The 27,760-nt window shown below is 32.4% G+C and overlaps 2 protein-coding genes across 2 annotated transcripts; both read left to right on the top strand.

Annotated features, from left to right (window-relative positions):
- The first annotated feature begins 1,555 nt into the window (after positions 1 to 1,555).
- Positions 1,556 to 11,332, top strand: LOC119676022 (intraflagellar transport protein 88 homolog). Its single transcript, XM_038087244.1, has 8 exons — positions 1,556 to 1,654; positions 1,741 to 1,937; positions 2,000 to 2,261; positions 3,868 to 4,627; positions 4,781 to 4,980; positions 8,790 to 9,705; positions 9,771 to 9,884; positions 11,161 to 11,332. Exons 1-8 carry the CDS (start codon positions 1,556 to 1,558, stop codon positions 11,277 to 11,279), a joined length of 2,667 nt encoding a protein of 888 aa, XP_037943172.1. The 3' UTR covers positions 11,280 to 11,332.
- Positions 11,333 to 22,688: 11,356 nt separating this feature from the next.
- LOC119676020 (ATP-dependent DNA helicase PIF1-like) lies at positions 22,689 to 23,715 on the top strand. Its single transcript, XM_038087243.1, has 2 exons — positions 22,689 to 22,966; positions 23,112 to 23,715. Exons 1-2 carry the CDS (start codon positions 22,689 to 22,691, stop codon positions 23,713 to 23,715), a joined length of 882 nt encoding a protein of 293 aa, XP_037943171.1.
- Positions 23,716 to 27,760: the final 4,045 nt, after the last annotated feature.

Raw genomic sequence — 27,760 nt, 5'->3', positions numbered from 1 at the left:
TGAGTTTAAGTGACAATTTGTTAATTCAATGATTTATAAGTTTTGCAAACAGATTGTTATAATAAAGAACACATATTTGTGAGCTGAAATAAAACATATTTACATTGTTTTATTTTATTTCTTACATTTCATTGGCTTAAACTCATTTCTAGTTAATAAAAGCGATAATTTCTGTTCAGGACAACTTAACTAATTAATACGACAATACTACACAAGTAAGTAATACAATAAATATTGATATTTTTGATCGCGATTTTCATCGTTTACAGCGACTTGGACCGTGCAATAATTTATTAAGAATTTCCATATATATTCCATATAGAATGCGTTGATAAGGTTACTTCCACTTTTGGCGATAAAACTTCATCTTTCGCAACTGTAAGATGCTAATACTCCAAGTTTGACCATAGATGTTGATTGTACAAAAAAGACATTTCTAGAGGTTATCAGTTATCAACTGATATCGAATTCAGTTATTGAGGCAAAAAATATTGGGACTGGGTAAAAATTAATGGAAGATCTTCATGTGACTTACTGTGAGATTTACATGGGAGAAATAGTTTTTAGCATTTGATCTAACATAATTTGATATAAACTCTAAAAATACTCTTATCGATTGGTGGGAAGAAATGTTTAAATGCAATTAAGATTGCAACAAAAGATCATAGATTTAGTCGAATTTGTGCTTCGATTCAATTTTTTTTTTTTTGGTTTTGCTTCCTTTTATTTATACAACTGCCAAGATTTGTCATCTAGTATTCATTTTTACACAATGCACTTCAATATTTTCACTACACATACAAATTTTTGTTCACAAATAAAATTCGAATATAATACGTTTTTGCTTTCGAACATAAAAACCTGACCAAAAGCTAGCTAGTGTAAACGCTAATTTTCAAAATGTAGTCATCCTAGAAGTATATTTCCTTTAATATGTTTGTGTGGAATATAGCGATTATTTGTTGTGTTAGTCGGAAAACATATTTCAAAAAATAAAAGCCTAGGTTAAATTTTATGGAGTTCTGTGTCTTAGAGAGGTTGAACATACCAGTTTAAAAAATTTTTAAGTAAATTTATTTTGGGTTCGGCGATTTTGAAATATATGTTATATTTTTTTTTTAGCCTAAGCTAAACTAATTCATACGTGTTAGGTGTATCTATAAATTTAATGAGATTAGTATTTTTTATAAAATATTCATAAATTAATTACAAGTTTTTATAGTGGAATTTATTAAATTAATTTCAACATAAATTTAGTTTTAAATTTATATAAAATATAATTTGATAAAACTTTACTGTGATGGCACCAACTTGAGTCCAATGAATTTGTACGTTATCCGTAACGTTACTTTGGTAGCAGATGGTAACGGAAGAGGGCCAAACAAAGGCTGCCATTGGCAACGCGGCACAAACAAATAATTTGTGAATAAATAATTTAGTTCATGTTAACTTAAACAGTTTTGTGCAAATATTTTAAACATCAGTGCACATATTTATTTGGAGTTAAAAATTAAATATTTTTATTTGCATCTAAACGTTGTGTATTGAAATTGCAATGAGTGCCAAAAGCTCATTAAAGGGAAATGATAATTTCACAGCAACCCGTCCGCCAATATCTGCTGCAAGCCGTCCACCAACAACTCAACTATTTTCAGTGAGCAATTTAATACGAATATAAAAGCATAATACTTGCTCTTGTTTACTAATTTAATTTACTGAATTTTAATTAAATTTAATTAGCGAGGAAATTTAGTAAGTAGCCGTTTGGGAGGCGATAAAACTGTTCTGGCACGTCCTTCCACTGCGGTCCGTGCTGTTGGGTATGCAGCTAATAGTGATTCGGCTGGCCAACGTTTTAATCAACTTTTTCTGGAGAAAACAAAACAGAAAACACTTTCGGCCGCAAATGCAGCAGCAGAAGCAGCAAAAGAAGTGAAGTAAAGTACAAATTAACAACTTCAAAGTTGTGAAGCATTTTTCATGCAAGTCTATTATTCAGTCCACAGATTAAATACAAAAATCTTGAAGCGAAAATAGTTAAACTTTTAGAAACCTCAATTATTTTAACAGCACAAAGTAGCGTTGTGGCCAAAGTCGTGGGCGCCGAAGGCAGTTCCGGTTTAGTAAACTCCGAAGCTAAAGCAGTATTAACTGAAGCCCTGAACAAAGCCAAAGAAGCATTTTCGTTAGACAGAACATTGCATCGCTTCCGAGATCAGCATGGTGAAAATATATTTCATAATTTTGACTTGACGTATGCGGTGAGTTCAAAAAACTTATAAAAACTTTTAATATATAATAACATATGACCAGAATAGGTTATTTTTTCATTTATTTATTTATTAGTGCAATCAGTTTCTTGAATTAGTATAATTAGTATAATTTAACATAATTAAAAAATCTAAAATTTTATTATGTTACATTCATTGACAAGCCTTTACTTTGAAAAGAATTATAAAAAGTTTATAGTTTTTTAATTGGCCTTCTCCTTTTTAACCTCCAAATCAAGTCTCTGTATTAGCTGATTTTAGCTGATTTTAATATATCAAAGAATTGAAAATAAATTATGTTTTTCAAATTCTTTTCTATAATATTCACTATGAAACTCTTTTGTGCTAACTATGGCTTCGAATCAATCGTCAAACTAAGTTGTATGATACATAATGTAAACTTGCAAAATCTTCATCTCCTCATGGGAACAACTTTTTTCTCACAAGATTGACAGTATCAGCGGTCTAATATTTATTGGCATTGATCTTGTCTTATAAATCGCTTGTACCCACAACTCAAATGGGTCTGATGACCGGAAGGTCGAAATGAAATTTAAAATGTTGTCCTTTAATCGTTGTTAATTGGCGTGTGCTTTGTGTGATAATGAAAAATCTTGTTAAAATGTTGACTCTATTTCACCTCAAAATTTTTTTCCTGAAACACATTCATATTAAAGGCTTTCCAAAAGTACAAATGGATTGCGAATAATAGCTATAACAGTCGCCCAAATCATCCAAAACAGTAGCGCTTATTTTTTTACGTCCATTTAAATGTGTAAATTCTCGTAAAGAGACTAAATTCTCTTTTCGTTATGTTATGCGATATTTGCAATTGACTGTGTTCGCTCCGATGTTTGCTCTATCTTTTTTTAAAAAATCTTTTATTAAATCTTGTTTAATAAAAAATATTTGCGTCGAATGCGAGTCTCTTATCAAATAAAATACATTTCACCTATTTAATGAAATCTAAAAAGTATTTTTGAAACAGTTTTTGAGTGTCAACAAGGTTAATATCCTTCCTCTGTGCCTGAGCAAGCCCCAGCAGTCGTACAGTATGTTACAAGTTGTTTTGAACTCCTTCAGCGCCCTATAACTCCCCTTTTTACATACAACAAAAGCACTGTCAGGATAAATTTGAATTCTAAATAACTAACTATATACTTTGATTATCACAATGTACATTGTAATACAAGGTGATGTATTGTTCGTTTAGGAACGATCTTATATCAATATGTAAAGTATAGAACACTCAATCAATAACTAACGTACTATGTACACAAGGTATACGAAAAATATTATGTATTTTACTCAATGTTGGCGCAATTGAAAAATCGAAGAATTGTTAGAGATATATTTTTAGGACATGGCGGTCTGGGTGGTCACTCAATCTTGTCTGCCCCAAACGTCGTTGCTGTCTGAAATGTTATAGGTATAGTTTAGCTTTTCAATTTCTATCGCATAATCCATCAAAGTATTAACTATTAAGTCTTATTCTGTTAAAGTTTAATTTACAGATGAAAGTATATATAAACAATCATTAAATAAAGGAATGCCATGTCTTTTGCACAAATTTTACCAATATTATTGATCCTTTCAGGTATTTTTCAATTTAGCCAAACAATACGAGAATAATGACATGCACGTGGAGTCCCTAAATATTTACAGTATTATGACAAAAAATAAAATGTTTCCTCATGTAAATCAGCTCAAATTGAATATGGGAAATATTTACTACAAAATGGGCATATATCCTAAGGCAATTAAAATGTATCGAATGGCTCTTGACTCGGTACCAAATAATCTTAAGCAGTTACGTCTTAAGATTACGCAAAATATTGGCATTTTATTCGTGCGAATGGGACAATACACAGACGCCGCTGCGAGTTTTGAGTTTGTGATGTCGGAACGCGCAGATATCCGAAGCGGTATACATTTGATTTTGTGCTATTATGCTCTGGGAGATGTAGACAAAATTAAAAGTACATTTCGTAATATGTGCGATGTGCAACCCATGGAAACAGATAATGAATTAGAAAATGAAAATAATCTCATAAAGTTACAGCAACATGCGGCCTCTGAACAGCAAAGGGATTTTAAATCCACTCCGCCGGCAGAAGTGCAGTTAATCAATGATGGACGAGGTTTCGACACTGGTATGAACGACAATGATACGAATCCCATGGAAAACGGAAATAGTAACAACGATGCGAATAACTTTAAATATCGTTATATACTACAAGCGCTTAAGTCCGATGAGTTGGCAATTTATACGAAACAAAATAAAAATAATGATAAGCGTGCAATCACAATGATAGTGGACTTAATTTCACCAATTATCGAGGAAAACTACAATGATGGTAAGTACTTTCATAATATAAGGATCATGGCAGGGCAGAGGCGCTACGCTAATGGAAAGGTGAACTTTTGTTTTTATAATTTTGTGAGCAGATGGCACTAATCTGGTGACATCAGTCAAGTACAAATGACTTCATAATTACTTTTACATTCAGGTTACAACTGGTGTATTGAAATAATAAAAACATCAAATTTATCCTGGCTGGCAAATGAATTAGAATTAAATAAGGCGTTAGTGTATTTGCGACAGAATGACGTCAATCAAGCAATTGAAACGTTGCAAATGTGCGACCGGAAGAGTAAAGGATTCATGACAGCAAACGCGCTCACTAATTTATCATTCATTTACATTAACGTAAGTTTTTCCAAATTCATTTATCACAGAATTATTGTAAATAAATCTTGTTCTGGATTCATAATTATTTTTATGGCATGGTTACTGCGAAAAATTTTATTAGTTTAATTACAACACAAATTGTCCCACAAGACATTTTTGCTCAACAAATTACAACAGTCAGCTCAAAATAAATTATGATGTGTCAATAGATTGAATTTTGATTAAATGATTAAGTTAGACAATAAGATCCTTAGGGTTCAAAGGAAAATAAGTCAAATTTGTCAAAAGTTGAACTGTATTAAAAATTAATAATTTCATTACGGCTCACTGACACTACGAATTTCGTCCTTGTTGTTATTTTTATTATGAAATAAAAGTAACTTAACATTTTTGTATTTCATCCAAATAGTTAAAATAGTGATAATACGAGTAGTTATTTTTGGAATGCGTTGAATTAAAAGCATGCGATGCTAGGTTTAAGCCCTAATCCAACTCAAGTATGTGTTATCTAAGTTTAATTTAGATTTAAAAATAATTGACATACCTTACAATATACTTTGATATTCACAAAACTGAAGTTAACTGTACTGATATACATGTGTGAGAACAAAAAGATATGTGTAATCAAGGAAGTTTCCCAGAAAATTGAGGATGGATCTATTCTCTTACACTTCAAACACCTATCTACCCTTACTTACTTAGTTGGCCATTACAGACGTGTGTCGTCGTTGGCCGCGTCGAGTAGCCTCCGCCAACAAATCGTTGGTTACTTGGTCCTTCCACCGAAGATGCGGACGTCCTCTACCGCGTTTTCCACCTGCGGGTACCGAAACAAATACCTTTCTAGCCGGAGCACTTTCTATCATTCGCACGACATGACCAAGCCAGCGTAGCCTACCTACCCATAACATATAATTTATTCGTATCGACAAATTATAAGTGTGCAAACTGGATACTTAATGTATACGATTAAATAAAAATAATTATAATATATACGTATAATTATATTTTAAAATTTTAATTATTAAGTGAACATGAAATTAACAAATAAATGATAGTGATAAAACAGTATGCTAAATATTCCAGAGTCTTTTAAAGAATACCGTTCAAAATTTAGAGCAGAATTTATTTTAAATTTTTGAAATGAACAAAATTAAATAAAGAATATTTAATGTACTACTTCGTGGACTTAATAAAGGATTTGTAATTATTCATAATAGCGATGATTTTGTTTGATTCAATATTAAATCAAATTAATCAAACACTTAAAAATTAATTTAACAAAATAATCAACGTTATCACTACTAAAAGAACAAAAAAATATAAATATGTAAGAAAAAAATGACATTTACTCTTCTATTAAATATTTTCAATTCTAAACAAGTCAGGTTTAGCGATGCAACGAAGAGTTATTAATACAATCTCATAACATATTTATTATTTGCTTATACAAGTACTAAAAAAATACATAACTTTATTTCGTCACACATTGCAAATGTTACACTGCATATGAATTATCTTAATAAATTGAATATATGTCACAAAGTTTATTTACAAAGTGAACTCCTTCACTCTACACATGCAAACATTGCAGAAAACCAGCAAAAATAAAAAACGGTGCAACCTAACAGCACTAAAAACGGGCAAGATAATTGCCATTTAAAAAAAATTTCAAAGGCGATTTGATTATGAAAATTAAGTTCAATGAGTTGTGACTCAGTTACCAAGCATTGAACTTTACGTTAACAGCATCATACAAACAGTTTTTGACAATATCGTGCTTAATCTTCAGTTATGTAGCTCTGTTACACTACTCACAAAACGGCCTTCTTAACTCTTATCAGCAATGTCATTGATTTTATGGTTGCAAACCAACTAGACTATTATGCATATTCCAAAAAAATAAATAAACCAGCTAAAAGAAATTGTTTGAAAAATTATATATTTTTTTAAACCTAGACAAAAATTCAAATTACTTTTCCCTTAATCCGATATAACATAAGCCTAATTTAAACAGCCAAGAAATACTGCCATTTAGAGAGTAAACTATACTAATGTCTTACTTTCTATAGAATCGTAAGTAGTTGCAGAACTTCTACTTAAAAATCATATTAAGGTTTATTAAAGGGTCCTCAAGTTTTTTACGGTAACGAATTAGTCCAAATTATTCTTATTAAACCCTTAGTACCTCTGTAGAGACTTAATTTAACTTTTAAGCTATTATGTCTTTACTTTAAATACAGGTACAGGTAAAGAAATTGGGAATTTCTCTTTTTACTGGTTCTTCTTTCATTATTAATTTGAACATACATAGTTTATGTAAATACTGGACTATAGTTTAAACGTTTGTGTTAAGATCTTAAGCTTCTATTGAAATATGGAATAATAATAATAACATAAGCATTTTTTTCTTTATATATACTACCCTAAAACCTAAAAAAAAAGCTATGACCTTACGTTTTTGAGTAAGCCCGATATAATATATGGGATGCTTATCCGCTTTATCAAAAACTATATATTTTGCACTATATAACCACTTGATTATATAGTTTCCTCATTTACTTGCTTGTATTATTTTATTCATATCATAAAAACTTTGATAGTTGGGGAAATCTGTGTTATTCTTATTAAAAAAATATGCCACAATGCTACTGTGGTATGAAATAACATCTAAAATTATTATAATACAGAGCAATATTGTAGAAGAATGCTCTTTGTTAACAAAGGCATAGTGTCTACATAATAGATAGTATGTTTTACACTGAAAACGTTTTGGAACACACAAACGAGTGTTAATTACTATATTTTTTCTTATTCCTTCTATTTTTCCTTATAACTATATATTTCATATTCTTACCGCTACTACTGCTGATGATGACATATTGTCCTTGATTTGAAAGAAGGCTGAGTGTCTTCTTTTCAATTGAGGTCAGGGTAACATAAAAGAGCTACCATAGTCTTCGCAGTACTTCACTTCATTGTGAACCAGTGTTCTATTTATTTCCACTCTTTTCTATTTTTTGCTAATTATCTTATAAAATCTTATAAAACATATATTCGTATATCGATATGTGGGTTATATTTCGAAGAATATTATTTATTAAAATAAATATTACACTTTTGATTCTTATATAGATGCATATTTTATTTTACAATGTGTATTAAATTTTTATATTTTTTATATTTATTTAACAAACATCTAATTTATATTGGTATTGGCAATTGAATAAATCTGAGACATTAAATCTAAAAAGTAGACTAAGTCAATTTTTATGTATTTTAAGTTAACAGTCAAGCAATATTTTTTATAGTGCATTTTATTTTATTATTTTTGCTTTGTACAGATGTTGACATTGCACAAGTGTCAAAGAAACGTGCCATGAAGGTCGATATTAAAATTAGGTTTTTTTACCATTTTACCATTACCAAGTATTTTTTTCTCCGCCACTTTAATAGGAATACCTTTTTGAAACAAGATATTTGTGCCATTGGAAGGAGTATTGGAAGGAGCTTCAACTAATTTTAGGTTCATTTTAGAGTTTTCCGCAATACACTTCAAGCTTCTAATTTCATTTATTTCAAGCGTTTGTTCTGCTTCCTTTGCTCTGTGTTGAAGTTGATAAAGTACATATCTAGATGATTTTCTCATCCCATGGGCACGATGATAGGATTAGTTTTTATGTATTGTCAGCGTGTGTCTTTTATGGAATTTAATTTATCTCTATAATTGTTGCGTTGTCTATAAAAAGGAATTAGTGTGCATTTATTTCGTTCAATTCGGAGTGTGCAAAATATAATTTCGATTAATTTCTTCTTATAATCTTCAGCTTGGAAATTTAGAAATGGCTACGCATTGCGTTAATCAATTAAATGAAATCGGCGCATTAAAAAGCAATGCCATGGCTTTGAATAATGCAGCTATAATTGACACTAAGATGAAGAATTATGCTGCAGGACGACATAAATTAGAAAAAGCACTGGAAATACAACCCGATAACTTTGAAGCAAATTACAATTTGGGTTTATTGGGCGTAGAAGCAAATGATTTAGAACTGGCAAAGGCGCAGTTTGAGTACTTAAAAACACAACATTTGATTCCGCAATCTGTACAACATAGCCATGTCCTTTATCAGTTGGCACGAATACAAGAAAAAATGCTTAATACAAAAATGGGTGTTGATGGCATAAAAGTATCCATGCCGACAACATTACAATCCTATTTACAAGTGCTTGGTGCCTCAGTAGCAGAAATCGATTCCCGACTCTTTGAGAAAGTTGGCACAATGTATGAACAACTTCAGGACTACCAGGAAGCCAATCAATACTATCATGAGGCCTATCGTATCAATCCCAGTGATATAAGCATTGCTAACTCGATCGGTTCGTATTATATAAAACTGCAGGCAACTGAAAAAGCAATATACTACTACGAACGAGCCGTGTTAGCAGATCCAAATGATCCGAGTTTGATGTTGCGCATAGCCAGCTGTTTTCGCAACTCATACTTGCCACCAAAGCAATATTTGGAAATGTTTGAAAAAGTATATAACCGTTTTCCGGAAAATTTAACATGTGTGCGCTCTCTGATGCAGGTCACTAAATCTATGGGCATGACCGAGTTATATGAAAAATATACATTAGAATATGAAAGACTACATCGTTTGCAAATCGAACGTCAAAATGAGAAACGTTATCAACAGGAACGTCTAAATTCAGCTGCATCTGAGAGAGCAAGGCTTAAATGTAATATTTTCAAAAATTATTTGAGGTTCTAATTATTGTTCATTTACAAATACTTATACTTATAGCAAGCAGAAGTAATATTGAAGATAGTTCACCAAAACATAAAATGTTGCAAAGTTTTGATTCGACTGGTAGTATTACATCAAAATTCAATGGTGAACGCTATTTGCGAACAACAGGTATGTTTCAAATGGATCAATTCTAATAATTAAAGTATATTTTCAATTCTATAAATTGTTTTGTACTCTCACTTTTCTATCTTCAGTCCCCTGCAGGAAAGATTTTAGAATATTTTCGACGTAAGGCATGCCTGTCGTAAGAGGCGAATAAAATCCCGGCGCCATTCCGACACTGTTTGAAGTGTGAGTGGTAATGAGTCGGATTCACTTGCGACACTCACAGATTCGGCTGTTCTAACCAATTGAAGTTGGCAGTGTCGTAATGACTGTGGTTATATCCAAACTTACGTAGCAAGAATGATTGTATTTTACTATCATTCGGCATAGTATTGAGTATTTACACCGATTGCTAACACCCAAAATTCAGCAGAGGTTGGATGGGCCTCATTTCTTACCAAGGGGGAAGTTTCCAAACATATACCTTCAGTTGGTGCCGGCGAAAATTCCTTGAATTTTCCAATGGGGCGTTTTTTTGGCGCATTATCCTTATACATGTGTTTTTTAGAACAACGTGATCTTAAGCTTTTAAGGCAGGTAACCAAACTAAACAACACTGCATTCTTTCTATCCTCAGATATAATAGTGAGAAACCATTGGATGTATTACTTAACAGCCGGAATTTTTTTCTTGAAAAATGCTTCACTTTAGTATATGTAAAAAAATATATATATTGTTCAAACTATTGTTCACAGAAAACGACCACATTTTTCCAATTTTCTGTCAACTTATAGTTTTATTGTCAAAAACCGATCGGCTTTTGAGATCAAGAATGAATTGAATTAATTTTTAGTATTTTTAAAGGTAGGTGAATCATATGTAAAAGGGATTATTCAACCATTGGCCAAAATAGGTCGTAACCGGTAGAGACAAAGAATGGGATAACAATTCAAAATATTATGTAATGATTATAGTATAGTCACTATATAACTTCCACCAGCAATCATGATTATCGGCAGCAGTTTTCTTGAGAAAAAAGTCACCCAAAAAAATTTTCCATAAATTTTTTTTAATAATATTTAAAATTTAATTTTGTGGAAAAAAAATTTAAGGGCTTCAATTAGGCCCTACGTAGTACGTGTAGGGTAATACAATAGGGTATTACAGTGCACATTTACGCAAATTCACTGTCATTAAGTTATATAGCCCATACTTTATTGTAGCGCTATCGGTAGGATTTAATAATGTTTTATTTTTACAGGATTGAATTTTTTTGGTATTTAATACGCGTTATTCTTTTTAAATTAGATTATATTATTAATTTTTCATATTTTTACAGCTTATGCAGATCCAATTGGACCACTCGCTGAACGCCCACGTACTGGAATGCTGAAAAGTTCGTTAAGCAATAATTCAGATGACGAAGAGATGAACGCTGATAGCCTATTGCCGATCTAAGAATATCTAAGTTTAAGGCTTACCTTAAACTTCTTAAGATAAAATTAATACTTAGATGTTAAGAATTGAATTTTTATTTTTAATATTAATTTTATGAATGTATAATTTAATGTTATTACAATAAATGAACTGCAAATTACAAAGTTTCTGAGAAGTACTGGTACTGCTACCGGTGTGTTTACCTTCTGACTTATTGTACATTTATGCAATGCTCGTCCCATAAAAATACTTTATTTAATTTTGGTTTCAATTTGTTTAAATTCAACTGTCTGGAAAAGATTCTAACGAAAGTCGAACCTATTCGCATGAGGCATAAAATCATTAACTTTGTTCCGTAGAGCTGTACTGTAGTAAAGCATTCATATGCCAGGTGCTTTCATTTACGCATGTGAATATTTACTTTTAATTATAAAAATTTACAGAGAAAGTCACGTATTTAATTATAAAACAAAAAGTTAAAAACAATATACAATTGCATGCAATTTAGAAGAATATGAATTATGAATTTCAAAATAAAACTAATAATTTTGTTTATATTTTAAACATTAATTTCAATGAAATAAAACATAATTCTTTAAAGTATTACAATTATATTACACGTTTGTATGATATGTTAGTAATCTAAATCTGCTATTAAGAGTAGTAGTAAGATCTTCATAATAATATCTGAATTAAATTAGACCAATCTTCTTTGTTGTTTTAAGTTCCAAACAATTAAGCGATAGTTTAATAAGATCTATACTCAGATTTAAATAAGTTGAATTATTTTTCTGATATTTTTTTATACTTATTATTTAAAAACAAATAATAAAAAAAATTTTTATTTTTATGCTCATGCTATTAATTCACATATTAAATGATGACAATAGTGTATGGCCAAATGAAGCAAATAATATTTAAAATATTATAAAATTATATGAAATTTAAAGAGACTATAACTTTAACAACACTTGGATAGTAGAATACCGTATAAATAAAACATTGCTTCAAAATAAAATTGAGTAATGTTGAATAGTAACCACTATTTTTGGTCAATAAATAGTTTTGGTACCCATATATCTAGAAATACTAATCCGATTCGAACACATTCTAAGTTCTACTTCAATGAAGTTACCCGAAAAATGACAGAAGCTCATAAATAATAATGGAATAATATAATATAAATTTTAAGATTAATTTTGAATAAAAAATTTTCGATACAATCTTCCTCAATAAATAACTTTAATACACTTATTTTAATGATTATCCAATTCATCTAATTACTGTGATGGTTTTCCTAAAGGTATGTATAATACTTCACTATAACAGCTAGTACCACTTCGTTTAACAAAAAATGCTGAAAAACGAAATAATTTTATCAAATGTAAGAAGAGCCAGAATAAAATGTCAACTAAATCTGTCAACTAGATTGAATGTTTCAAATAATCTTCTTTTTATTCAGTGATTTCAGAAATTCACTGGTTTATTGAGCAGTTGCTTTGGTTGGAATTAAAATATTTCTTCCGTAAATCACAGAAGAATTTTCATCAGTGGATTTATATCCAATCGGTTCAAAGATTGTAATAACGATCTGAGTTTATTGTTTTCTTAGTAATATAGTATAAATTCCTCTTTTTAATGCCAAAAAAATTTGGACGCTTTCCCAAGCTCCTCTCGGAGCTAAAGAGCTGGTCGTACACTTCTTCTTAGCGTATTGTTTTGAATCACGATCCTGGTGCTCAATCAAAGTATCCTTAATGGTAATGAAACGATGCACAAAATACTTACTATCCTTACTATTACAACTATCCTTTAAGAGTAAATACTGTACACCGTAACTCTGTTTGTCATTAAGTCTCGCCGTAATTGGACTAGCAGATTATAAGGCTTTTAATGCACATCTTACTAAAACACTTTATATATTGGTGACAAAGTTAAGTTTTAACGACAAAACGTGGATAGATGTATTAGTTATTGTGTAGTATTAGGCTCACCGCAACTGGACTAACAAATTACAAGATTTTTAATGCATATTTTATTAAAACAGTTTAGATGTTTTACTGACAAAGTAGAATTTGAATGACAAAACGTATCACTAATTTTGTGGTACGTCTATCTGCTTTGTGGATAACTACCGACAATAGACAAATAGTGTTACTGACTCACCGGCACCGTAACTATGTTGGTCGTTATGATAACCGCAGAGTAGGATTCTAGTTTACATCCTTTCTAGAAAGTTTTAAATATCACACATAAAGTCGAATTTGAACTACATAATATAGATAGATCTGTATTATCAATTTAACGTTGTTAAATTGAGCTATGTGGATAGCTGTTTGTACTTGGAAGTATAAAGTCAAATACAAACAAAATGATTAAAATATATTAATATGTCAAAGTTTAAGTTCAGTTCTCATTAAGTTTTTATAAAAGTACTGAAAATGCAATATAGTATATTGAAAATATGTGTTGTAATGCTTAAATTTTTAATTTATTTTTTTATTTAAAATTTTCCAGTTCCAGTTCCTTTGATTCAACCATTTCTGTCCTTTCCACTTATTCAAAGCATTTCCAAAATAAGTTTCACTGCAATGCTATGCATTTAAAATGTAAATTGTATTGTCCATTTAAAGCTTTGGCATTTTGGAGTCATGAGAAGAAAGTGTCACAACGAAAGTGGAACAGCTCATGTAGCAGCTGGTGGCACTACCATGCGCAGCATTCAATTGTTCACAAACGCAATATTTTATTGTACTCCCATCTGCAATTGGACGAAGTTACTTTAATAATTTAAGAGATTTAATGAAAATCCGTGTTCCCTCGTACATTTAAAAGGACACTTCACCGACAAACAAAGCACTAGTAGAAGATTGCATAAAGGCTTAATCGACATATTTAGTGAGAGAATATGCGAATATACTATAGTATGTGTGGCTCTAAGCAAGCAAGAAAATACGAGTGAGTACCTTTCCGCAATGTGATGTGGTATTACGAGTACTTTCATGGGACCAATTAAATCCGCAAAATATTAAAATTTATTCCTTGACATACGTGAAAACTTTTGAACGACATAAGTTTAAATGGTTTTTATTGAAAGCATTTAATTTTACGAACTTACAATCAATAAACCCTTTGAACCCTTTTTTTGTTTGGCATTCAATGGAAAGGTAAGCTTTTTTGTGATTGTTTAAGATTATTTTATACTAAGTAAATGAAAATTGATTTATTTGATTCAAAAGGGAATTAAGATAATGAAAATGGGCATAAATGGTTTTATTAAATAAAAATCGATTCGAAATATTTTATTGAGAAGGGACCTTTGTATTCAAGTCGAAATTTCTATTCTTTTCCATGTAACAAACAGAAAAAAAAAGACTGGTAAAAGCTCATGCTTTTGTCTTGTTGACTTTTACTTTTGCGGTCATGTCCCTCAATTAATGACCCCAAGGAAATTTTGTTAAGGTAATTCTTCGATGTAAGCTGATTAAATCTAAATTCCATTCCATTGTGTGATTCTCTCCGTTATTGGTGTTGTCACGATGCCGCAACTTCGGTCAATTGTGTATAATAGCGCATTTTAAATAAAAGTCTTTAACATTTAAAATGTTTTGTAGGAGGGTAATTACGGAAATTTGTTTTATTCTTATTTAGAAATTCTAACAACTCTGTTATGTGTCGGCTGACACTTGAAACTTGATACTTCACAGTGTCGGTGTTAGGTGTTGTCGATGGCTGATAGCTGATGGGCTTGCGGTTGTCTATACATATATAATTAGATATAATACAGGTGTGGATTTACATATAATTTGATCTGATCATATATAAATGATAATGCATGGTTACAGAATAAACAGAAACAGAATATAAAAAATCTCTGTTATATATGATATGATATAATGATTAGATTAGATTTAGAAAGGATTGGGAACTATGTCACCACGTCACTGTGTATATGAGCAGTAGACTACAATACTGTACTGTACAGTGCCCTGTCGGAATTTATATAAAAACAGTTAAATTAGTTTTATATAGTTGCATACAGGGCTTAAGTCGCTGATAGCGCTGGTAAATCATTTCAGTATAGTTTTCTTTGTTTCTCCTCTCCTCTACTTTCTGAATAACTTCTCTTTATTACAATGGACCAATGGATCCACCAGGGATCGTCGATATAACCTTACCTAACTTCTCTTCAGTTGTCGATTAAATCTTTCGCTTTTTTCAGTTTAGATACTAATGAAGTATATACTTTTTCATTCATCTCAATTCATACCTGGTATCATTTTTACAATTTATTTTACAAAAACTGTGTTTGTACTTGAATTGAATAAGTAAAGCTATTATCGCTCTTCTTCTTGCATTATTCACTTCACAATGCACTGAGTATATTTAAGTTCTCTATATTTTTTTGGTTTCCTTTATTTATAAGACTACTACTCCTTTTTATCTTATATTTATCTTGACCATTTCAGAATACACTCTTCGCATTGGTTTCTGTGGTGTGTAAACAATTTTACTATCATTTGGGCAATTATACCTTCGTTTTTGCTCCTTTATTAATTTTCAAACGTTTAATTAATCTACATTGATTCATTTTTGAACTTTTTTTATCATGTAATCGTTTCCAGGATGTGTGTGGTATTGTCAAGAGTATGATTTTTGTCGATTTTCCTTGGTTTAAGTCCATTATGTTTAATGAAAACAGTAGAGCCTGGAATAAGCTCTTATGTTCCAGAATTGAATGCACAGTAAATGTTTATTGATAAAGGCAAAGGGTCTATATGCTCTTTAATGACGCGTGCCCACCTTCTTCATCAAAGGAAATGATTGGGATTTTTAGTGTAAATCTCTATTGAGAAATGATTTAAATTTATTTATTGTTTGGAAACTATAATAATTTTTTTTATATTTCTAGTTCATAGAAAATTTACTTGTGCATTTATAATTAATGAAATGGAAAATATTTAATAAAAAAATGAATGCTTAAAATAAAAAACCATTCATGTGTTCATCATGTTTTGTGAGTTTCCACCGGCGTATAATTTCTCACTCAATATTGATTAAAATTTAATAATTCATTGAAATACTTCAAAATACTTAATACTGGCTATTAATAGCCGAGGCGCCCAGAATTCGAGTATGTGATACGAATAAAACAATAGATACGTGAAATAGCAAATTTTTACAGTCGAGTAAGTTTAAATACTTAAAATAGAAAAGCTGATGAACTGATGAGATGATGAGAAAAGGCTAAATTGGTGCAATCGGAAACACATGCATAGCCATCAATATCGATACATACGGATATACCACAAAATTGCTTTCTACATAATGAAACGTCTCCAGGCAACTGGAATATTTAATATTTTGTACATTCAATTTTGCTGTTAAATGGTTTTTAATAATGACATTTTCCATCCTTAACACTGACATAGGGACGAAGTCTTGTTTCAGTTGCCGTTTATTGGCAGTACTTAAAATTTTATATAATTTGCCTTCAAGTAACTATTTTGTGCTTCTGATTTAGCAGCACTGCTTTAATGATATATACCCAAAAGAATTGTCATTCAAGACATAATATGTTTGGTTCAATGTTTACTATTTTGTAATATGGATAGTAAGTGCTCGAAGTACATCGTTTCACACACAAATGTCTGTATTTTTTTAGTTCCGATTTAACGGTCCTAAATCTGTACAATGTATCAAAATGAATTGTCTTTCAAAACATATTATATTTATAATGTAAATTTTTTTTACCGAGAGTGTTTCGTCTTTATGACGAAAAGAGAGTTAGACGAATTCAAATAGTAATGAAAAGACAAGGACAAAAATTTAATTTAATTTAATGAAATTTGGCTAATGCTGTTTCGAGTATTGCCAAGTAATCATCATCAGCGGTCTTAGGAAATATTCGAATTTCTTAATTATATAAATAATATATTTAGTTTAATGTTTTTTTTCTTAGTAAATCTGGTATAATAAGAATCTTAAATTATCAAAAGACCATAATAATAATATATGGTGGGACGTTGGGACAGCGCACTGTCCAACAAGTGGCCCCACTGAAGTGAAGGATTAGTCGAAGTAGACCACGAAACGACTTGGGTCCTTTTTCGTCCTTCGATTCTCGGATGTTGTTATTGAGTTAAAGCTGGAGTGGCTTCCGTTCGCATAACTACATCTTTTGTTAATGCAAGCATCTCATTTAGCTTGAGGTTTCCTGCCAAGTCGTCACCAACCCAATGGTGTCCCAAGACAGTCTTCCTCCTACTTGCCAGTGCTGGACATTGGCACAATATATGCACCGCTGTCTCCTTTTCTTCTAGACATAGTCTGCAAGTGTCTTCCTCAGCTAGAGTTATCTTTTTGAGGTGATACTTGAAGTTGCCATGTCCAGTAATTAGTGAGGTCAGCCAGCTTAGAGTGCTCCGCGAATAGCTAAGCACTTTTATCGCTTCCCTGGCCCACGGTTTAGGTAACATGAGTTTGGTCTGTCTACAAGTGCTCAACTCTCTCCATCTATTAAGATGAAGTGAGATTATCCACTTATTGACATAGGCTGCCGTCATGCTGTACCCCAATGGTATTCTGGGCTCCGGGCCACAGAAATTATGGCTTGATCCTTGCTTTGCAAGTTCATCTGCCTTCTCGTTTTGCTCAATACCGATGTGTCCTTTAACCCACATGATCGTCATCTCATTTCCATGAGCACATTCCATGAGCTTCGTTACACATTCTTGTACTAAGCTGTTAGTTATGTATGTCCTTTGAATGCTTTTGATAACTGCTTGGTTGTCCAGCGCTATCAGAATCTTTTTCTGATATACCTGACAATCCAATAGGTGATCCAGAGCATGAGAGACCGCCATAAGTTCCGCTTGATAGACGGAAACATATATTCCTAGATGTAGAGTGCACGTTAGATTTAGCTCTTTCGAGTAAACCCCAGCACCAGCTCTGCCATCCATTAAGGGGCCATCGGTAAATATGCAAATGTCATTCCTTCCACATTCATTATGTAGAAGGCCGTCTACTATCAGTGTTCTGTAGGACACTTCTGCCCCATAAACCCTCCTCATAGTCGCCAATGGCATCTGCGTTTCCTTGACCGCGGCCTGGACGAGATCAAGAATCTTACGATGGCCCACTAATTTTCCGAAGTTGTTCCACGTGGAGCTCCGGTTCATGCGAATTGCTGCCAGTGCCGCCGTTTTCTATATATGTAAATCCAACGGAAGCAAGCCTAGCATCGCCTCTAATGCCGGTGTTGGTGTAGTTCGTATAGCGCCTGTTATTCCAACACAGGCTAGTCGCTGGACTCTATCTAACTTCGTCTTTATTGTCTTTTGGGTAACTTTACACCACCAGACAACTGACGCATATGTTATAATAGGTCTGACCATCATGGTATAGATCCAGTGCATCGATTTTGGGGATATCCCCCATCGTCTTCCGCACACTCTCTTACATTGAAATAGAGCTCTTTTCGCTTTCCTGATCTTTTCATCCACATGTTCATTCCAAGTCAGTTTATTATCTAGGATAACACCTAGATACTTCACCGACTTTGATATGCGAATGTTATTATCAAAAAGTTGTAAGGGCTCCATTGACAGACTTCTCTTCCTCGTGAAGAGGATAGTGTCTGATTTCGTGGCATTAATGGCCAGGCCTTGTTCCCTACACCATTTTTCGACGCATTTGAGAGCACCTCTCATCACGTTTCTAATGGTGTCTGGGAACTTGCCATTCACCATCAGTGCTATATCGTCCGCATACCCAATTGTTTGTATGCCTTTGAAGTCAAGCTGTTGAAGTAGGGAGTCTATGGTCACGTTCCACAGAAATGGTGAAAGCACCCCTCCCTGTGGGCAGCCTCTGACTGTTCTGCCTCTCAGTCTATGTCTTCCATTTTGTAGGTTTACTGCTCTTTGCCTTAACATGAAATCTATCCATCCAATAATGATTGAACCGACTTCTCGGTCAGCTAGAGCAGATTTTAATTTATCAAAGCTTACTTTGTCAAAGGCTCCTTCGATGTCCATCATGATGGCCATCGAAATGCCTCCTGAAGTCAGCTCTCTCTCAGCTGTCCTCACGACTTCGTGCAGGGCAGTCTCTGTTGATCTCCCCGCCCTATAGGCATGTTGACATCTGCTTAAAGGATATTTCATTAGCGTGGTGCATTCTAGGTAGTCCACTATTACCCTTTCCATAGCTTTAAGCATGAAAGAGGTAAGGCTAACTGGCCTGAATGACTTTGCTTCTGTGTAATCCTTTTTTCCTGGCTTTGGTAGAAAAGTCACCCTTGACTCTCTCCAAGCTTTAGGGACGTACCTTGTTGCCAGTGACGTCCTGAATATCTCCGTGAGCCTAACTGCGAGCAGGTCAATTCCCCATCGCAGGAGTGCTGGAAATATGCCATCCAACCCCGGTGACTTAAATGGAGCGAATGTCAAAATGGCATTCCTAACTGCATTTATGCATTTATGGTCTTTCCTCTCTGTTCATTCCCCTTTTGGGAGATGGCCAGTGATCATCAAATTTGAAGCTTCCTGGAAAATGGATCTCCATGAGAGTACTCAATGACTCACCTACTGTCTCCGTCATTGTACCATCCTTCTTTCGGATTAAACCAAGTCTTGAGACCGGATCTTTGGTGACCATCTTTTGTAACCGACTTACTTCAGAGGTCCCCTTCATGCTCGAACAGAAATTCCTCCACGACTCCCGTTTCCGGTTGCGTAGTGCTTTCTTAAATTCACGCTTTTTGGCCTTATACAAGTCCCATGATTCGGAGTTCTTCTCCCTCATGTATTTATTAAAGGCTTTCCTTGTCTCCTTTTTTATTACATCAAGATCCTGACTTCACCAAGGTGTCGATGACTTTTCTGCAATGCTAGTTTGGGGACAAGCGTTTTCGAATGTATTAATCATCGCAGCAGTAATTGCTTTGACTTCTGTCTCTACATTCCATGTGGTCTTGAGTTTCCTCAACGGCCTGTTTTGTAATAATTCCGTCAACAACGTCAAGTAAGTTACCTGATTAGTATTCTCAGGAATTCTTACTAGCCTCTGACTATTAGTGCGTTTCGGACGACAGAGTATTTCAAAGTGTATAGCCCGATGATCCGACATTGTTAGTCTATCAGCGACCCTCCATTTCTCAATTTTCTGTGTCATTGCGCCTGAGCACAGGGTTAGGTCAATAACTTCTGACCTTCGTGCGTCAACGAAGGTAGGTTCTAACCCCCTGTTTACAATCATCAGATTGTATTTTTCAACAAACTCGAGGAGAGATTCCCCTCTGTTGTTACTATCGCTGCTACCCCACACAATGTTGTGTGCGTTCGCATCACATCCTATGACAATTTCTAGCCTTTTCGTCCTACAATACTCCATCAGTCTGTTTACCTCCTGACTGGGAGGTGGTTCAGTAGAGTCGTATGGTAGATAGGCTGACGCCACGATAAAGGTATTTGCATCACTCCCTAATGGTCAAAAGACCATTGTATTAACATTAGTCATTTTTTTTTTGGAAATGACAATTTTTATTTTTAAAGACTAGCGATTTTGATTTCTCAATATTAACTGTTAGCCCCCATAGCTTACAGTATCTGTGTAACTCGTTTATCATAACTTGTAAACAATCAGGACTTTCTGCTAGGAGGACGATGTCATCTGCATACAAAAGAACTTTAATATTTACACCATTTATAAATGCGCCTCCAGATAGATGTGTAACCACATCGTCTATATAAAGTGAGAACAGAATCGAACTGAGTACGCAACCTTGTTTAACTCCTGAAGCAGTAGCAAACCATTCTGACAAGTGTTCCCCATCCCATATAGCTGCACGATTTTCGGTATATAAACTGCTTAGAATTTTCATAAATTTGGTTGACATGCCAATAATACAGAGTTTATAAAATACAGCATTTCTGTTTACTGAGTCAAACGCTGCTTCAAAGTCAGCATATATAAAAAATGCATATATATTAGCTTTTTACCTTTTTCCGTATACTGATTGGCTATACTTCTAAGACAAAAAATATTATTGATTGCTGAGTATCCTTTTCTAAATCCTGCCTGGTATACACTGAGCAAACTAAATTCTGCTGCCCAAGCCTTTAGCCTTTCAAGAAGGATTCCTGTGAATAATTTTACAGTGAAGTTTAAAAAAGAAATGCCTCTATAATTATTCGCAATCTACGGGTTTTCTTTTTTAAAGAGCGGATAAATGATAAATGTTTTAAAATCTTTCACTGTACTATTATTTATATTAATAAATTATTAAAAAAATTAAATTAAATAATTAATAAATAAATATTTTATATAATTAGTATTTAATTCTATTAAATTAGAACAATATCAATTGAGAAGCAAACCTCGAAATTTCGCTCACTCAAGCAATCATTTATTTTTCTTTTTTACTTGCCAATATTTTTAGCATCACATAAGCAATCATAATTTATTATCAAATGAAATTCAGAAAAGTATAATCTATATACATAAAAGAAAGTTGTGTTAGTTACACCACTCATAACTCAAGAACGGCTGAACCGATTTTAATTATCTTTGATTTGTTAGAATCGTCTCCGCTCCGAATAACAGAATACATTATAAAATATTGGAAAAATCCACTAATTTTAGCAAAAATAATAAATTTGTAAATGCTGTTTCAAACTGTTGACAGTTCGACAGTTTGAGTGATATTGATTTCTTTTTAAATTTTTTTTTCAAATATTTGAAATATTTGAAATTTCAAATTTCAAATATGATAAATTCAAATATAATAAATAAATATTGTTGTCAATATACCATCGAATCCACGTGACCTGTGGAACAAATATAAGGATAACATGTCAGAAGACATTTTACATAGAATTCGTGTCAGTTCAAGAAATCCCGATCTTCAGGTGAATGATGAAATGCATAATCAGGCTTTGCTCTTGATCGAAGACATATGTTACCATACCTGCGGTAGTTTGTTAGCCAGATTAGGAATGCCAGCTCCTGATCGTGGAATAAATAACGCATTTAATCGATAATTTGGAACCTGAACGTGAATATGATCGACATGAATTAGACCAATCAGTTCAAACTAATGTACTTCTATTGAATCCGCAACAGAAGGAAGTTTAACATTAATGAAAGCGATTGATGAAGAAAATGGTGGCTTTTTTTCCTGGACGCCGCCGGTGAGACTGGTAAAACATTCCTCATGTCATTAATTTTCGCCACTGTTCGTGCGAGATCCGACATTGCGGTAGCAGTTGCTTCTTCTGGAATAGCGGCTACATTGTTATAAGGATGCCGTACGGCTTATTCAGCGTTAAAATTGCCGAGCACCCGATATGTAATATTGCGAAGCATTCTGCAATAGCTAAAGTTTTAGTAGCATCTAAAATCATCATCTGGTACGAATGCACAATGGCGCACAAACGCGCATTAGAAGCACTTGACAGAATATTGAAAGATCTTCGCAATGACTGGAGATGTTTTGGAGGCGCAATGATTTTACTGTCTGGCGATTTTCGCCAAACACTCCCAGTCATTCCAAAATCGACTGCTGCCGACGAAATAAATGCTTGCCTTAAATCATCAAATCTTTGGCGCTATGTGAAAAAACTTCAGCTGGTAACAAACATGAGAGTTGCATTGGTCAACGATACATCTGCTGAAGTTCTCCAAGCAATTGCTGTTAATCGGTAATGGCCGTGTGGCTGTTGAAGAATCGAGCGGATTAATAGCATTTCCTTCAAATTTTTGCAATTTCGTCTCATCAAAAGACGAACTCATCAATGAAGTATTTCCGAACATCATTGATAATTATAAAAACTAAAAATGGTTGAGTGAGCGAGCAATTTTAGCAGCTAAGAACAAAGATGTGAATGACTTAAACTTTGTAATTCAAAATCAAATCGTTGGTACTCTGCATACATTCAAATCTATTGACTGTGTAACAAACGAAGAAGAAGCTACCAACTATCCAACTGAATTTTTGAACTCCTTGGATATGCCTGGCTTACCACCGCACAATTTACAATTAAAGATTGGTTCGGTAGTCATTATGCTTCGAAATCTAAACCAACCAAAACTATGCAATGGAACGCGATTAGTGATAACAAAACTGATGGCCAATGTGATTCACGCAATGATACTCAAAGGAAAATTCAAAAGTGATGAAGTTCTCATTCCGAAAATTCCAATGATCTCAATCGATATGCCCTTTGAGTTTAAACGAATTCAATTTCCTATTCGGCTTGCATTCGCTATGACTATAAATAAATCACAAGGCCAATCCTTTAGTGTTTGTGATCTGAATCTAGAAAATGCATGTTTTTCACATGGTCAATTGTACGTGGCATGTTCACGTGTAGGCAAACCATCTGCTTTATTTGTTCTTGCGCCTGATAAAAAAACAAAAAATATCGTATATCACAAGGTTCTTTATTGAAGAGTGTCAATCGGAGTGCAACCCATAGGTTCTTGCTGACAGACCATTAAAATAATTAATTATATATCAATATCCTAATAAACTATTGAATACAATAAATTTTTTGTATTCATTTTATTTCTAAATTTAGTTTACCTATAATTTAATATAACATTTATTGACTGTTACGCGGTACGAAGTTCGCGGGGTCACCTAGTATTATATATAATTATACATCTAACTAATCGTTTTTTTTTTAAATCCGTGTTCAAGTTATCTCGAATATATGGAATAAAACAAGCAAAAGTATAATAGCCAACTATTAAACTTTTTAGCTGACTATTAGGCAGTGCAAAAAATTAAAAATGCCAGCTAACAGTACCAAAAAGAAAATTTATTTCTGAATAAGATTTTTGTAGTAAATTTTAATTGGAAACAATGTGAAATATCATTAAATTACTTACTGACCATTTTACCTAATGTTAAACAAAATGAAGAGCCATTATTGAGGTTAACAAATAACAATGGCACTGTACTCCCCTCAATATTCAATTTAATGTGTAAGGTTGCTTTCATAGATGATAAATTTAATAATACTTTTATGTGCCATAAATAGAATAGAAATAAACAGGGTACCAGCTCCCAACGAAACGGAGCACTGCGACCATAATTGATCTTTTGTGCTGTATAATATACATAATATACGTTACATGAAATCTAAGTTATATGAAATACCTCTTCAAACAAATGTTGAGATCTGTTAAGACAGAGTCTATAGATTTTGAACATGATTAATGCATTAATGCAAAACACCACGGTTTTCTTCACAAAATTGTCACTATAATGCAACAACAAACGCCTCTATTGGAATTTCAAAGTACTTCGCCGGTACCAATTGAACCTATACATTTGGTTATAATTTCGTTATTGGAAGTGTACGATGCCCATCTAACACCTTTGCTTTTCTTTTCTTCTACAGCCGTTCTACATCCGTAACAATAGTAAAGTAAATAAGTTATATATGAAGCGCATTAAATTTAGAAGGCAACGGTAATACATAGTATTACCACAGTCATACAAAGCCACTGCATACACCTTGTTAAGACTTTATAATTTTCCGGCAGCATTGAAGTGATATTCTCTTTTCTATACCAAACTTTTCAATTTTCAAGGATTTATTTATACGGTCTTAAAAATGGATAAAAATATTGCTGAGATTTTGGAGAGATTACATTTAGAATGTATGTGCTGAATATGGACCATAAGTGTAATAACTCTCAAACTGTGGTGGTTGACATGACTACAATAAACAATACCTTATGATAAGAGGGTTGAGTCTTTGCTATAAATTTAATTATAGTTTGAGTCTTGAATAGAAATATGTAGAGACATCACTTCAGTCTTTGTTATCCTCCGTGGGATGGCGCTACTGCTATAAAAAATTAGTAATTTCTACTTTATTAAAATGATTTTTAACGTCCGTTTTGGAAAGAAAGCAACTAAATTTTTAATATAAACTATTGTTTTCAATAAAAATCTATTTTGTACAGTTTTACTGTTACTTCTTACTTACTGTTGCTTATTATTATTATATTTATTATTATTATTATTATATTCAATTTAAAAATATTCTCACTGTTACCCCAATATTTTCTTTAAAATGTTTTTATTTGCATTTTAACTCGCCATGTATGTATGTCATTATATCTAATATACCTCTCGATCAGTGTCGCTAAATGCCAACGAATTTATTTCTAGATTTCCTATTTAATCGAATTAAATGTTGTAAAAATAAATTTTTATAAATTCCTTCAGTTCAAATCGATAAAATTGATTCAATATGGCGTCTATTAATAAGTATGCACTTCTATTAAAATTAAACTTAAAATAACTAAAATAACACATATTTCTTTCAGAAAGCCTTGTTAGATATAAACAAAACCTTTGTTAAAGTAATATGTATTGATAAATGACAATTTAATCCATTTGCCGATTCAATAAAAATGAATTTATAAAAACTCTGCTCGGTACCAATATTCAAAAATTCTAACAAAATAAAAGGACTATATTCTATATATTTGATATATTAATATAGTCAAGTACTCCATCATCATAATCCATCATGTATGTATTGATAGTCTGGAACAATGAAGTTCATTAAGTCTGACACATCTGTTAATTATTTAATGGTAGCAAAAGTTGAACTTTAGAGAAATACAAAAAAGAATAACTCTCAATTAGCTATCATATATTACGAAGAACTAGGTAATACACATATCTTACTAATGCTTACAGATAAAATTTCAAAAGCCTTTTTCTTTTAAATATGTTTTTCTTATAGTTAAGTTTATCTTATTTTTGGATTATTAACAGTTGTTGCCTTTGAAGTAATTATCTTTTAAAATTCATAATTGGATTATTACTGTTCCTCAGGATATTAATTATGCGCTAAACAATCAACCAATTTTAATGTTATTGCAAATATTGCAGTATCTTTATTGCTGCTTGGGTACCTGGTAATTTCCATACACCCACTGGAAAACTGACACAACTCAACATTTTGCAGTTTCGATTTTATGTATTAAAACTATTCATAAGGCTTAACTTTACCAAAAAAAAAAAGGTGTTTTGTTTTTTGCGGCCAAAAACCCATTATGTCTGCGTTTTGCTATTTACATAAAAAATTTTACAATTTCCGAAAGGCCTATCATTTTCAATTAAATCACATTTGAAATATATGTGTGATAATTGTTGCATTAACGAGGGCAAGCCAATAAGTTGGAAAAATATGGTAAAGTCAGTTTCTTTTTTCGGTTAATCTGTTTTTATTTCTCAACATGCTCGCTACTCATGGACTACTGAATATAGCTAAAGAATAGAATTTATCAAAGTCTTCAATCGGTATCAACCAATTCTGCACTGGACATAAAAACAAATGAAACTCAATCTCCTTTACCATTAGAAAAATAATAAAATCACATCAAACAATATAAAAATTGTTCTGTATATATATATACACGGTTGCCACTTATGGTACTTTAGTACCAAAATTGGTACTTTTTTTTTCGTTTGGTACTCATGTTCAAAAGATGGTACATTTTTGACGACCCAACTTTATTGTGGATATTTCCAATTAATTTTTTTTATAAATGCAACTTTGCACTATTTTATATTTTGTTCATTTATAACACTATGAAAAACACAGAACGAAAAAATAAAAAGGTCCAAAAAAATGTTGGACCTTTTTTTACAGAAATGGTACCTTTTTAAACCAATTTTGGTACAGAAAAAAATTTTCAAGTGGCAACCGTGTATATATACACATTTTTAATGAAAAAAAATTATGCTGTTGAATAAGTAACTTTTCCTATATTTGGAAGGATTACGTTCCTGTGTAAAAGTTTAGTGTAGAACTACTGGGAAATGGAACTTATTTTGTCTTTTTGAAATCTGTGTAGACATATAGCACTAACTTGTAATTCCGATATTCTCGAGATAATTCCAATTTCAACTCTATAAAAAAGTCCCTGCTCATTAGTACGTGGGTTAGGTTAGGATATGCTGTTACCATAAAAAAAAAATAAGTTTAAAAACCACCTCGACCCTTTGGCAAAACTTAAAATACTTTTTAGTGAAAGGTCCTGGAGTTAGCTAAGAAGAAAACCATTATAATAGTAAAACGGCATCGCGCCAAGGAATGCCAAATGCAATAAAAAAGCAGATGGGCAACTTTAATCATTATCTTTATAACTGCGACAGGAAGGATTAAAAGGTATAAAATGTACAATCTTCTGACATGGTTATCTAAATGGCTTTGATCCCTGAGCAAACCTACCACAAGACTAAAATCTATACAGGACATCTCACTGATACTACTGAATTTTATCTTAACAAAACGGTACCAATTTGTATAAAGGTGCCTACATGTCTTTCAAATACCATATTTAATTAAAAAATTCAGCACGAGAAGAATTCAGCATATTTTAAAGCTTTCAGAAAAAATGATTAGACTTTCTCTTAATGATAGTGATGTGTCTTCGCATGGAAACATGACACTAAATTTCCT

Source organism: Teleopsis dalmanni, chromosome 2, assembly GCF_002237135.1.
Source record: "Teleopsis dalmanni isolate 2A chromosome 2, ASM223713v2, whole genome shotgun sequence".
NCBI classification, from domain to species: Eukaryota; Metazoa; Arthropoda; class Insecta; order Diptera; family Diopsidae; genus Teleopsis; species Teleopsis dalmanni.
The sequence above is the reverse complement of the archived record's forward strand: the minus strand, read 5'-3'. Positions and strand labels throughout refer to the sequence as shown.

Bases quoted from the DNA above. Each gene is read 5' to 3' on its own strand.
- LOC119676022 (XM_038087244.1), top strand. From the start codon at position 1,556: ATGAGTGCCAAAAGCTCATTAAAGGGAAATGATAATTTCACAGCAACC. The intron at 1,938-1,999 runs GTAAAGTACAAA...TCTATTATTCAG, and splicing joins GAAGCAGCAAAAGAAGTGAA to TCCACAGATTAAATACAAAA. The intron at 2,262-3,867 runs GTGAGTTCAAAA...TGATCCTTTCAG, and splicing joins ATTTTGACTTGACGTATGCG to GTATTTTTCAATTTAGCCAA.
- LOC119676020 (XM_038087243.1), top strand. From the start codon at position 22,689: ATGGCGCACAAACGCGCATTAGAAGCACTTGACAGAATATTGAAAGAT. The intron at 22,967-23,111 runs GTAATGGCCGTG...AAAATGGTTGAG, and splicing joins CAAGCAATTGCTGTTAATCG to TGAGCGAGCAATTTTAGCAG.